This window comes from Phocoena phocoena, chromosome 13 (assembly GCF_963924675.1).
Source record: "Phocoena phocoena chromosome 13, mPhoPho1.1, whole genome shotgun sequence".
Classification (NCBI taxonomy): Eukaryota; Metazoa; Chordata; class Mammalia; order Artiodactyla; family Phocoenidae; genus Phocoena; species Phocoena phocoena.
This window is the reverse complement of record NC_089231.1, coordinates 42,493,186-42,507,985: the sequence shown is the minus strand read 5'-3', so window position 1 is coordinate 42,507,985 and position 14,800 is coordinate 42,493,186. Positions and strand designations below refer to the sequence as shown.

Here is a 14,800-nt window from a genome sequence, read left to right as displayed (position 1 = left end):
AAAAGTAATAATGACAAAAGTAGAAAGGTAGTGTCAACATGGAAAGCATTAAGCAAGATGATAGAAGCAAGAATCAATAAAGCTATCATATAAATTAATTAAATTACTAAATCTGAATAGATTGAAAAAGCAAAATCATCCTAAATATTGCTCTATAAAGGTTACAAATGCACATCTAAAAAATAAGCCACAATCGTTGATAATAAAACGCAAAATTAGATTAGTCTAACAAGAAGAGCAGGGGGCTTCCCTGGTGGCGCAGTGGTTGAGAATCTGCCTGCTAATGCAGGGGACACGGGTTCGAGCCCTGGTCTGGGAAGATCCCACATGCCGCGGAGCAACTAGGCCTGTGAGCCACAACTACTGAGCCTGTGCGTCTGCAGCCTGTGCTCTGAAACAAGAGAGGCCGTGATAGTGAGAGGCCCGCGCACTGCAATGAAGAGTGGCCCCCGCTTGCCACAAGTAGAGAAAGCCCTCGAACAGAAACGAAGACCCAACACAGCAAAAATAAATAAATTAATAAACTCCTCCTACACAATACACAGGAGAGAATTATGATTATATAAAAAGAATTATGACCAAACTGATCATTTAACAGCTATTCTATACATTAGATCCTCAAAACTTATTGATCTTTTATAACTGAAGGCTTGTATCCTTTGACCAGCATCTCCCCCATTTCACCCACCCCCTTACCTCTGCTAACCATCATTCTACTGTACTCTGTTCCTATGAGTTCAACTTTTCTATTTTTTAATATCCCACAAATAGTAAGATCATACAGTATTTATCTTTCTCTGTCTGGCTTATTTCACTTAGCAGAGTGTCCTCTAAGCTTATCCACCTTGTTGCAAATGGCAGGATTTCCTTCTTTCTCATTTACTTCTCACATTTTCTTTATCCATTCATCCATTAACAGACACTTAGGCTGCTTCCTCAACTTGGCTACTGTTGAGGAAATAATAATGCGACCATGAACGTGGGGGTGCATATAGCTCTTCAAAATACATTTTGTTTCCTTCTAATATATACAGAGAAGTGGGATTTCTGTATATTTCTGCTTTTAACTTTCTGAGGAATCTCCATGCTGTTTCCAATAATGGCTATGCCAATTTAGACTCCCACCAACAGTGTACAAAGGTTCCCTTTTTTCTACAACCTGGCCAAAACTTATTTCTTGCATTTTTGATAAAAGCCATTCTGACAGATGTGAGGTGATATCCCAGTGTGGTTTTGATTTGCATTGCCCTGATTAGTAATGCTGAATACTTTTACCTTTTCATTTATCTACTGGCCATTTGTATGTCTTCTTTGGAAAAATGTCTTTTCAGGTCCTCCACCATTTTGAGGGGGTGTGAAGTAGAAAAGGAGAGCTTTATTACTGTGCCAGGCAAAGGGGAACACAGCGGGTTCCTACCTCGAAAAACTGTGTGTCTCACCCACCCCCAGAGGATCTGATGAGGGTTTTCTAACAATCGCTCAAGGGTGGGGTCTCTGACAAGGTTAGGGTGTGGGGGGGGGGGCTGCACTTCTTTAATCTCCTCTCAGCTGGTTGATCTCCTCATCTTGATGAGCTTCTCTGGTCCCTTTAATCTTGCCTCAGCCTCCACCCATTGTTAACTGGATTATTTCTGTTATTTTGCTACTGAGTTGTATGAGTTACTTATATGTTGGCTATTAACCCCTTATCAGATATATGGTTTGCAAATATTTTCTCCCATTTGGTAGGCTGCCTTTTCAATGTATTGATTATTTCTTTTGCTGTGCAGAAGCTTTTTAGTTTGATGCAGTCCTACTTTTTAACTTGTGCATTTGTTTCATATGCTTATGGTATTATATGCAAAAAAACTGTTCCCAAGACCAGTGTCAAGGAGATTTTTTTCCTATGTTTATTTTCCAGGAGTTTTATAGCTTCAAGTCTCATATTTAGGACTTTACTTCATTTCAAGTTAATTTTTTTGAGTGGTGTAAAATAGGGGTCCAGTTTCATTCTTTTCTATGTGGCTATCAGAGACTATTTTATTTCTTCTTTTCCTGTTGGATGATTTTTCTTTTCCCTTCCTAATTACTCTGGCTAGGACTTTCAGTACTGTGTTGAACACAAGTGATGTGAACATCCTTGCCTTCTTCTTGACCTTAGAGGAAAAGCTGAAAGCTTTTGATGATGAAGAATGATGTTAGCTGTGGGCTTGTCAGCCTTTACTACGTTGAGGTACATTCCTTCTACACCTAACTGGTTTTTTAAAATTATGAATGGATGTTGAATTTTGTCAAATACTTTTTCTACATCTGTTGAGATTATTATATAATATTTACCCTTCATTCTGTTAATGTGTTGTATTGCCTTTATTCATTTATTGATTTGTGTATGTTGAACCAGCCTTGCATCCCAGGGATAAATATGACTTGGCTATGTGTTTGGTCCTTTTAATGTGCTGTTAAATTGGGTTTGCTAGCATTTTGTTGAGGATTTTTGCACATATGTTTACGAAGGATATTGGCCTGTAGGCTTTTTTCTTGTAGTGTCCTTGTCTGGCTTTGGTATCAGGGTAATGCTGGCTTCATGAAATGAGTTTGGAAGTGTTCCCTCTTCTTCAATATTTTTTGGAAAAGTTTGAGAAGCATTGGTATTAATTCTTAAATGTTTGGTTGGACTCACCAGTAAAGGTCCTGGGGTTTTCTTTGTTGGGGAGGTTTTGATTATTAATTCAATCTCCTTACTAGTAATCCATCTGTTCAGATTTCCTATTTCTTCACAATTCAGTCTTGGTAGGTTATATATTTCTAGAAATGTATTCTTTCTTCAAGGTTATCCAATTTGTTGACACATAATATTTCATAGTAATCTCTTATAATTCTTTGTATTTCTGTGGTATCAGTTGTAATGGTTCCTTTTATTTTTAATTTATTTTTTCTTAGTCTAACTAAACTCTTGTCTATCTTTTCAAAAAAACAGTTTTTAGTGTCATTGGTGTTTTCTATTGTTTTCCAGCCTCTATTTCATTTACTTCTGCTATTATGTCTGTTATTTTCTTCCTTCTCCTAATTTTGGGTTCAGTTTGTTCTTCTTTTTCTGGTTCCTTGAAGTATGAAGTTAGGCTGGTTGAAAGATCTTTCTTTTACCTTGTAGACATTTATTACTATAAACTTCCCTCTTAAAACTGCTTTTGCTGCATCCCATAAATTTGGTATATTATGTTTCCATTTTTGTTTCAAGATATTTTTTATTTCCCATTTGATTTATTCTTTGACTTTGGTTTGGAGTATAAGTTCTACATATTTGTGAATTTTCTAGTTTCCTCTTGTTGTTAATTTCCAGCTTCATACAACCGTGTTTGGAAAAGATACTTGGTATAATTTCAGCCTTTTAAAATTTGTTATGACTTGTTTTATGACCTAATTTATGATCTACTCCAGAGCATGTGCTGTGTTTGCTTAAGAAGACTGTGTCATCTGTTGCTGTTTGATGTAATGTTCTATACATGTCTGTTTTGGCCTAAAGTGTAGTTCAAGTCTAATGTTTCATTATTGATTTTCTGTCTAAATAATGTATCCATTGTTGAAAGTGAGGTATTAAAGTCCCCTACTATCATTGTATTGTTGTCTATTTCTCCCTTTATGTCTGTTAGTATATTTGCTCAATATATTTAGGTGCTTTGATATTAGATGCATATATATATTTATAATTGTTATATCCTTTTCATGAATTGCCCCCTTTATTATTATGTAATGACCTGTTTACAGGTAAGTAAAACTCTTGTTACGTTTTTACTTAAAGTCTACTTGGTCTTATACAAGTAGAGCTACCCCTGCTCTCTCTTTGGTTTACGTTTGCATGGAATATATTTTTTTAAATTCTCTTCCCATTCAGTCTGTGTGTGTTCAAATGTGAAATGAATCTCTTGTAGGCAGCATATAATTGGGTCTTGCTCTTTATCCTTTCTTTTAACAAACTTTCTGCCCCTTTCTCCCTTTCCTGCCAGACTCCAATAATGCATAGATTGTTTCTCTTGATGGTACCTCATATTTCACATAAACTTTCTTTATTCTCTGTCATTCTTTTTCTTTGTTCTTCTCTGACTGAATAATTTCAAATAACCTGTCTTCTACTTCACAGATTCTTTCTTTTGCTTAATCAAGTCTGCTACTGATGCTCTCTGTTGCTTTATTTTTTTTCATTTCACTCACTGTATTCTTCAGTTTCAGATTATCTTTTTTTTTTTTTACAATTGCTATTTCTCTGCTAAACTTCTTGTTTCATTTGTGTATTATTTGCCTGATTTCATTGGACTGTCCTTCGGTGCTTTCTTGTAGCTCACTGAGCCTCCTCAAAACAACTGTATTAAATTCTGTATCAGGCAAATTGTAAATCTCCATTTCTTTGGGGTAGGTTACTGGAAAATTATTGTGTTCCTTTACTAGTGTCTTGTTTCCTTAATTTTTTATGTTCCTTGAAGGCTTTTGTTGTTCTATTTACATTTGAAAAAACAGTCACCTTTTCTAGTCTTTACTGACTTGCTTAGGGAGAGAGATAACTTCATTTATTAGCCCAGCAAAGGATGCCGTGACTTTCTCAGACCTTTTCTATGGATATATCTGCTCCACACTTCTTATTTCCTCTTGGGGTGGAATTCTTTTACCTTCTTTGAGTGCATGTGAAAGGCATGGATTGGGGTCTCCTGTTTGCATGCTCAGCCCAGAGCCCACTTCCTGTGTATGCAGTGAGTAATGGAATTCTTAAGATTGTGTGCCTTCTTTTAAGTCTGCAAAGCCAGCGGAGTGCTGACAGCTTCCTATCTGCTTTTCCTAGGGCAATGCTAAATACTCAAGTTTGTGTGCTTTCTCTCAATCCCACGGAGCTGGGCTGCCTTTCTGTGCATGCTCAATAGCCATCTGCAAAAGTTCACATTTACTGCCCATGGGGGAAGGGTCTGTGAGTGAGGTGCTCAGAGCATTAGGGATGCCCATGGACCAGTAGGAAGTGTCCACTGGTAAAGCATCCCCAGGTCTAATGGGCAGGATCCATGATGCAATCTATATAGTTGGATACACATCCCTGCGATGTGTTACAAGCACGGCCTATTGTGTACCTGTCTCTCCCTGCCCCTCAGTCGTGCTGCTCACATCAGTATTCTGGATGGGGTGAGAAAGAAGTGGGCCTCTTGGCTGCATCCTACAGCCAAGAAGTTAAGCACATTGGGGAAGCTAAGCACTCACTAATATGCCCTCACTCTCCCCCAGTGAGAGCAATCTCAGAAGTTGCAGGCCAAAGGGGTCTCCTTCGGCACTGAGCTATGCCACCTTGGGGGAGAGGTGACGTAGGCAAAATGAAACTCTTCCTTTACCCTGTCCAATTCACCCTATCTCAGAATTTTTTGCTTGATGTTGTGCAAGAAATGCTCCCCTGGACTCTGGACTTCTACAAAGGTACTCTTGCCCCTTAGTGACTGTCAAAATTGGTTTCTTTAGAGAAAGACAGTAGAAATTTCCTATTACACTATCTTGCTGGCATCACTCCTTAACATAAATTTAAACAATACCCACTACCCTCTGCTCCCAACCTGTGGAAATAAAAAAATCTTGTAAATAATTATTTTATTTATCTATTGTCCTTTTTCCCCCTCAAAAAGTCTCAAGGATGTTAAATTCCCTAATTTTTGACTAAGCCAATGTGCAAGTAAAAATATTAAATAAGAATGCTACATATTAAAATTGTACTCAGAGAATACATGAATATTATGAGTGAAAAACAAAAACGTATTCAACTCAAGTTTCTAAAAAAGAAACAAACAGAAAATAGAATTATGAAAATCAATCAAACGGAATGATAAAGAAAAAAGCTGAAATTAATGAATTAAAAACAAAAATAATTTATCTTTATAAACAAATGAAAATTTGGAGTTTGTGGAAAAAACAACTAGAAGGTAAAAAATTAAGACTAATCAAGGAAAAGGAAAAATAAGAGGCTAATACATGAGAAAATTATAACTACAGAAGCAGAAAAGATGAAACTATTCCTATGTCATACAACTTAATGATAAATTTGAAAATCTCATTAAAACGACCTTTTCTAGACAAAATAAATTTAAAATACTGACACAAAAACTAGAAAATATTAATTATGTAAAAACCAAAGAAGATATAGAATAAATTTTGAAATGTTTTTCTTCACAAAAGAACCAAGCTCAGATAATATATTTTGGGAGGCAATTCACCATGATGTTTATACACTTCTGTGACAGCTTTTATCCGGAACTATCTTTTCAAAATTTACTGCATAGACAGTGTAATGCCTTCCTCTGGGGCAAAGGCTGGGCAAGTTTGCTAGAAGCTCACTTATAAAATTGGGGTTTTTCTACATTCCAGGTTCATTAGCTGTGATAAAAACCCCCTGTGTATGGAGCATCTACCTGGACCACGTTCACGTTACTCCCATGAGACTTGGAGCCAAGGGGAACCTACAAACATGAAGCTCACACAGCCATGTGTACTGAGTAATAGTCCTCTGTCTCTCACCCAGGAGTTTCAAGTCTTCTGTCAGCTCTTGTAAAGCAGTGGCAGCTAACTTGTTAGCTTGTAAGTAAGGTAAAACCTCTGACTTTTCACATATCTTGATAGTATCATGGGAGAATTTCTCAAACTTTTAAGGAACTGAAATGCCTCATGCTATTTAGCACAGAAAAAAGAACAAAAGCTTATTATTTCATTTTTAAAACTCCAAGAAATTTCTGATACCAATATCTTGAACGAAGTACAAAACAGAAGAACTGTAGACCAACAGATGTTCAGCATTAAATGATTGGAAATTGAATCTAGTATAAAGCATTATCAAGTAAGGTATACTTAACAATGAAATTTGATATTTGGAAACATAATTAATTGATCAAAAGAGAAAATCACATATTTATGATATTACACTGCAGTAGGAGAAGACATTTCAAAAGTGGCAGACCCACTAGGAAATTAATGTTACTTGGAAAAATCATAATTCCAAAGTGTGATCATAGAGTATTATCACAACTATGTAGAAAAAAATACCAATATACAGAAAAACTGAAATGGACTATAGCCAAGTAGTTGTAATAGATGTCTCTAGATAGTTGGGGAAAAAAACTGAAAACGTAGTTGATTGCCAGTTCAAACAATAAAAATTCTATTTAAACTTTATATATAGTGCCTTAACCCATAGTACTAGCAGTAATTCATGAACATATCTGTAAGACGCAACATGATGTTAGAGAAAGATGCAGAAAGAAGGGAAGTTTCTTCCTTGTTTAATGAATCATGCTCTAAGCAAACATTCAAAATATATTAAACTTTTATTTGGGAATGACTCATATCCATGCTACATTTTTCCTTTATATTCTAGTGTGACCCTCTCTTGATTTCTAACTCCTTATGATCATTGCAGGACTGGGTGGGTTTGTGCAAAAACCTGAAGGGTCCCAGAGACAAAATTAGTACTGTTTTGCTACCAGTCCTCAGATCAAAATGTCCATTCCTCAAAGAGCTGTAGATTTGAACAAGTTGCTTTAAAAAAGCAACACGATGAACCTAATGAATGTTACTGCATGTGATTAATTAATGTTTAATCCTATCAGAATTATTTTTAAAAGAGTTATTAATTATGCAAAATACATTCTTAAGTTTTTAAAATTTCATGCTGTATGAAAATCTTCTGGTGGTAAGAAAATCATCAAGGCAAACTATTCTTGCCTAGGAGATTCATTGGTCAGTCTTCTAAATGTTTCCAATGAAAATGCATTCATTTCCCACTATTAAGAACAAAGAATACATGTTTTTTATTTATAATAATACCTAATATAGCAAGTCAGTGAGCCAGGAACACAATTTACTGTTTGTAATTTGAATGTTATCACTATATTCAAGTCTGTTTTTCACATCTTCCATTTTCCTGCTGATTACATTTTTAAATTGAGGCTAGGGTTTTGGTCGTCCAATATTAAGTGCCCCCAAAACAGCAGTACTCATAAACTAGTCACGTGAATGAAGAAATGATGAGTGGCCAATAGGAGAATAATTTTCAAAATTATGTAATCTTTAAAATGATCTCAGATTAAATTTGTTTCTGATTTTTACTATGTCTGTATCTGGCTGTCTGATAAATTAGTGAATCACTGCCTGTATATTAAGCTAAGAATTTATCACATGAAAGAGTCAAGAAATGATTCAATAGCCAAACTTGAAATAGCAATAGACAAGGGAAGAGGTATTTCCTGAGAGTGGGAAATATGAAGCAAAATAAAAACTAATAAACAATACAAAGTATTGGGAGACTGTCTCTGCTAGAACTCAATCTGGAAATTGCTTGTGTCTGCCATAGATTCATTGTATCAGTAGTTCACTGTACCCCTCTCATATCATACCCTAAGTTATAGGGAGGAGAGCAAGACTACCAAAAGAACACTAGAGAAAGGCACTGATGTAGAAAAGGCAAGTGGGACTTCTGAGGATGGCTCATGATAGATTAAAATGCTTTAAACTCCAGTTTTGTTTGGACCTTCCCAGAAGCAAAGAGGGAGATTAGTAGCTACAGCCATAGTACTCTAATGAACATGCAATACAGAAATTTTAATCTTAAGCAATTTGCATTTGCAAATTATAGGCAGTTAGTAAAAACTGAATGGCATTCAAGAAATCTATCATTTAAAGATATCTCATTGGAATTGCTTACTGAAAAAGACTGAATTTAACTCTAGCACCACACTGTCTGCTCTCTGACGTTTATGTATTTTTTTCTTAAAGTATTTTATTAGCTGTTCGTATTTCTAATTCTATGGTGTGTTTTCTCGCATCCTCAATTAATTCCATTGTGGCTTTTATAAAGTTTTTTAATAAGCAATTTCTTTAGATGATCCATAATTGTGATCAATTCTTTTGTCCAGCAGGGACAACCCAGATTAATAACACCACATTTATAATGATGCCTAATAATCCTTGTTTCTTTCTGGGGATGCTTTACATTATAGACATATTTACAATATTTTATCTCATCCAATTTCTAAACAGGGATGAGAATAGATTTTCCATGAGGAATTTCATTGTCTTTCCACTCTTTCACATCAAGAACTGATCATAATCATAGATAGTGTCACTAATGATGAGCTATATCAATCTCTAAACTTTTCATGTTCGATCTCTACTCTGCTGATCATATAAGGTGAATGCACAACAAAGACCTATTCAAGACAATTTCATATAAATTAAAAGGTTATTTGAAAAGCATTATTGAGATATTTAGCAGAATCCTTAATTGTAGGAAAGCAACAGACAATTTAACCATTTTCACCTAGATGGAAGAGAATAGATGCCAAATTTCTTATGTATTATCAAGGAGAGAGGATGAGAGAGAGAGAGAGAGAGAGAGAGAGAGAGATATTCAGCTTCTGCGTACAGCATGAATATTTGCTAAAGTATCAGTCTGATGCGGTATGGAAAGAATCTTTGAAATGCTACTGCTTTTAGCCACTATCATGCATGTGGACAGAAAAATTACACCCAAAAAAGCATACATTCATCCATTTAATCATTCATTCAGTCATTCAATGATTTTTTTGGAGACCCTCCCTTGTGCCAGCCATAGTTCTGAGCTTTTAGGATACAGAGGGGAATGTGGCAGAAAATTTCCTGTCTTCGTAAAGAAGACATTATTATAGCAGGATTAGTCAGACAGCAAAGAAGTAAAAACGAATGAACAAAGCAAGTTCAAATAGAGATTGGTGCTAAGAAAAAAACCCGAGACTGTGTGATGTGTTCGAATGGCTGGATGTAGGTACACTTTGGGATGGGAAAGCAGAGACAGCTTCGGGATGAAAAGAAATACAGCTCTCAATTACTGAGAGGCTAGTTATACAGGATTTTTTCCCTTCATCTCTCTCCTGACGACCATATTTTGTCATTTCACTAATTATTATGGTTCCATTAAAGTGTTGAAATGCCGCTCAGTAAATGATTCCTGAAATCCCAGTGTCCTCAGCATCAGTACAATTGGAAAATGTGGTAGAATTCAAACAAATAATTCCACTGCTGTGATAAAATATGAGGTGGGGAATGATGCTTAACTCAGTAAGTAACTTAAAGCTTCTTGTTTTGAGAGCTGCCTTTGACTTTAAGCTTCCCCAGTCCATCAAACCTCCAGGAACTCCTCCAAGAGGAGGCAACATTTGTTGCCACTAGATGGCACCAGTTAATTTCATATTTTGAAGACAAAAAACACAAAAACCCAACATACCTTTTTCTACGTAAAAGCCACATTTAACAGGGAAAAATGTTACTTGGCACTATTATTAATAAAAGTATTGTTCTTTTATTAATAATTTTCTTATAGGAGGGATCACAGCAATAGCATTATAGATGGTATGTTCATTCACTCACATACATGTCTATTCGATGTATATTTGTTCCAAATAATCTTTTTGAAAATGTATTAGCAATGTCTTTGAAATGTTAAAAGGAAAAAAGGGAATTGAATTTATTGAATACATATCATAATTGAATATATAAATATCAGGATCAAAAATATCTGATAAAAGTATATTATGATAATATATAATTTTTAAAGTTTTGTAGGAAACAGTTTTAATAAAATACAGTAGAGTTGTTTATTTTTTATTATTTTTACTTCATTTTAATTGTTTTATTGAAGTACAGTTGATTTACAATGTTGTGTTAGTTTCAGGTGTATAGCAAAGTGATTCAGATATATGTATATATATATATATATGTTTTTTCAGATTCTTTTTCCTTATAGGTTATTACAAAATATTGAGTATCGTTCCCTGTGCTATACAGTAGGTCCTTGTTGGTTATCTATGTTATATATAGTAGTGTGTATATGTTAATCTCAAACTCCTAATTTATCTCCCCCCCTTTCCTCTTTGGTAACCATAAATTTGTTTTCTATGCATACTCTTTAGAATTTTAAAATTTCATATCAAAACAACATTCTGCAGTATTTTGAATTAATTTTATACTTCCTATAATTTTCTTGCTAATTTGTTTCCATCATTCCTAGGGGTTGTTTATTTTTGAGAAGTAATTTCTGTTGCATTTCAAGTAATAGTAATATTTATAAATATATTTTTAAAAACTATGGTATCTATTATGTCAATTAAATGTAACAACTCTTATGAAATGTAAAATGGGTTGTGAATCACTTAGCTAAATGTATATCATTTAGTCATATATCAAAAAATTTAATATGTATAGCTTTATAAAACTTAATAAAACTTCAGATCTAAAAAGACACATTTTACCATATGATCTCCTTGTTTCTGACTAGTTACTGTTCAATTAAAACATATGCAAGTGTAAAATATCCTCATTTTTTAAAAAGAAGTGGCTGGTAAACATTCAAATTATGTTTATTCAGAAACAAAACTAACTATTTTCACATTTCCTGTTAAAAACGTAAAAATGGCTCTGAATAACCTGCCATCAGTAGACTTTGAAATAAAAGTACAGTGACAAAATGAGAGTGCACATAAAATGCACTGAAAAGAATGCATACAGCATTCATATGCTGTATGAATATAATTATAGGAAATTAAAAAAATGAAACATTGCATGCTTATTATGCTAACATATTTATTTAAAAAATCTAAACATCTTTGCTACTTCAGTATGAAAAATGAGTGCATCAAACTAGCTGTTAATTTGACTATCACTATATTTCCTTCATTCTAAAACAGTCCAAAAATAATACTCACCTTAACATTTGATAGATTTCTTTGCCTCATGGTAAAGAGTGTTCTGTATCTCTGTTCTTCCTCATAGATTCTCTCTTCACAGGCTTTTTTCTCATTTATGAGATGATCAAACACAGCTTGTGCATGTCCCTTTTTCTCTCTCATGGCTATCAACTGGTCCCTATGACAAAATAAAGAATTGCATTTGCCATTAATCAATTCACATTTAATTTTCTAATGTGCATTTATGATACATTTTAAAATACCCAATATTGAAAAATCTTAGACTGAATGGCTATGCAAAAATTCCCTAGTCCTTTTCATAGGCCTGTCTCCATGAGCTACATCTAAATGATCCAGGTGGAAGACAATCTCTGGAGATTTAGTGGATTCTCTTGGCTGCCTACCCAGTGTGCCTCTGTTTTGTTGTCATTCCAGAAGAATTCCCCCTCCATGCAGCATATAACTCCAAGGGTACATTCTGATTAGATTAAGCCAACCAGCAAGAGGCTAATTATTCACCACTAAACATATATTAAGACAGTGCAATAAGATGAAAGGCAAGAGCCAAATTCCATGTAGAAGGGGCTCAATTCACTAAATGTGAACAAGGAGTCCTGTTTTCAAATTTGCTGACAACAGCCATAGTGGAGAGAAAGAAACAAAAAATGAGTACCATGTGCTGAGCTGCTGAATCAACAAACCCTGCAGCCTACCCTACCTAGAGGCCTCCTGTTACATAAGATAATACGTTTCACTATTGTTTAAGCTGGTGTTTGAGTGTGCGTGTGTGTGTGTGTGTGTGTGTGTGTGCCCTAGCGTGTGTATATGTACCCTTGTGTATTTTGTCATTTGCAACTAAGTACATCCAGACACAGAAGTAAAATTATTTTTATGGTGAAATCAGTAGTTATATTAGGAACTATACTAGTAGAAAAAGCATCAAAAAGTGGTTAAAACAATACCACAAAAATAAATACGCTTTAGAAATAACTGCCAGACTTGATCAGTAACCCAGAATCTAGAATAAGCAGAGCTGCAAAAGCTCAGCACAGTCTTATGTTACCCACATTCATTTTCATCTCTACTGGTATGGAAAATTGAATCATTTGCACAGTTAGTTATAAAGGCAGCAGGACTAAAATTTTTGGGGGGCTAAAATGTTAAAGTGCTTTGAATACAATATCTCATTTAATACAACAACCACCCTATGAAAGAATAATTATTTCAGCCATCCAACAGATGAAAAAGCTAAACTTCGGTATTATTAGCCTGTGTAAGCTAATTAGTAAATGACAGAACCAGAATTCAAATCCAGTTCCGACTACCTCTATTTGATTCAGCAGCTCAACACAAAGTACTCATTTTTTTCCTCTCTCTCTACTATGGCTGTTATCAGGAAATTTGAAAACATGACTCTAGCCACACTTTTTAGATGGGTGTCTCTCCTTTTAAATGAAATAAAGTCCTTCCCTTTCATCTGTCTTGCCTCTGTTTTTTCCACTTCATCACTCGTACTAACAACATCCATAATTCTTATGAGATGTCCTATGTAAGCACTCACTAACATCAACATTGACACTAGGTGAAAGTATCAGTAGATTATTCCTAGTACAGTTAATCTTCAGTAATCTTCCGTTCCAGTCCTAGTTTAGGGAGTCAATATGCACAGTCAAAAGAGTACACACTTTGGAACAGGACAAACCTAAGCTGGAGTAGCTCTACCACTAATTAGCAGTGCAATCTTAATCATTTAATTTCCCTGAGGCTCTGTTTCTCTGGCATTCATGTGGGAATGTTATGACAGGATTTAAGAATTCACTGTGAGAACTGGATGAGATAGGTGCTTAGACTGCCCACAAAACGCCTGGCACACTAGGAAGTCAATCTATCTTAGCTTTAAATCTTACTTCACACTGTCCATCATCACTGTTAATAGATTTGTAAATGATACACAGTGTCAGCTATTCTTTTTCTCCTCTTCCAGGGCAAAGGCAGAGTTTGATCAAGTTTAGGGATGGAATTGATTCACTGGGACACGGTGACTGTTCTTGCCTGAAAAGCAATATAATCTAGGCACAGGATGGAAGAAAATGTTAGAATTGAAATGGTAAGAATCCTGGAAAAAAAAATTCATCAGCTCCTGAACAAAATATAAGTTTAGTGTAAATTATGTAATTTCAGGCTTATCCCTCTGAGCCCCCAAATATTCTTACAGATATTAAACAATATGGATACATATCTTTCAAAGTAATATCAGGTAATATCTTCCCTGATATTCTGTATATGATTTAGTAATTTTCAGGTAAAGCTGTATGATCATTTTGAAAGTAAATTTTGTAATAAACTTAAATAAAAAATAAAATCCTGTTGTAAGAGCTAAACAAATCCTTGTTGAGTTCATTGACTTGACTCCATTAAGATACATGGTATTAGATTGTGCATAACTATTTTTCTGACACTTTATCCCTCAAGTGTTATGATTTTGCTAATACTGTATTAGCCTTCTATATTTAAATCAGACCACCATTCCTAAATGTGACCAATGCATATTCCTCCAGTAGTCCTCCAAATCCTGTTCTCAATGTATTATAAAATAGGAAATACTCAATAGGAAGAGTATGTAAGTTCTAAGTGGGGGTCTATGGATACAGTAAGAGTCTTAAAGCATGATTATTCTCAAAGTGAAAGGCCTTTGTCAGGTATGCCCCAGACTAATGAGGGGACTGTATAAGAGGCTTTTGAAGACAATTAATGTGAATAAATTACATGAGGTTTTATAGAATTTCTAAACTCTTACCTCAAAACTGTTATCAAAAAAGGTTGGGTGAAAAAATATATATTATTAATCATGTCATATAAGTGAAAAATGTTGAAATTAGTGGGAGAGGTTATGAATTTCATAACGAATAAAAGTTCTTATGCTTGGAAAGGAGAAACATTAGCAGTTATTACAATAAGAATAAACCCAGAGGAGCAATGAAAAATGACAGCAATTTATGATTATGTTTTTAAACCAAAATTATCAAATATCACATGTATATTTCACATCAAATCATGATAGAAAATATGGATCATTTGAAGAATAAATT

The 14,800-nt window shown here is 34.6% G+C and overlaps 1 protein-coding gene across 1 annotated transcript in view; it reads right to left on the bottom strand.

Annotated features, from left to right (window-relative positions):
* CCDC178 (coiled-coil domain containing 178) overlaps window positions 1-14,800 on the bottom strand; it is a 358,040-nt gene that overhangs the window by 214,162 nt on the left and 129,078 nt on the right. Inside the window, exon 17 of the mRNA XM_065889454.1 lies at window positions 11,730-11,889. Within this exon, the coding sequence (XP_065745526.1) occupies window positions 11,730-11,889 (160 nt within the window). The remainder of the gene's footprint in view (window positions 1-11,729; window positions 11,890-14,800) is intronic.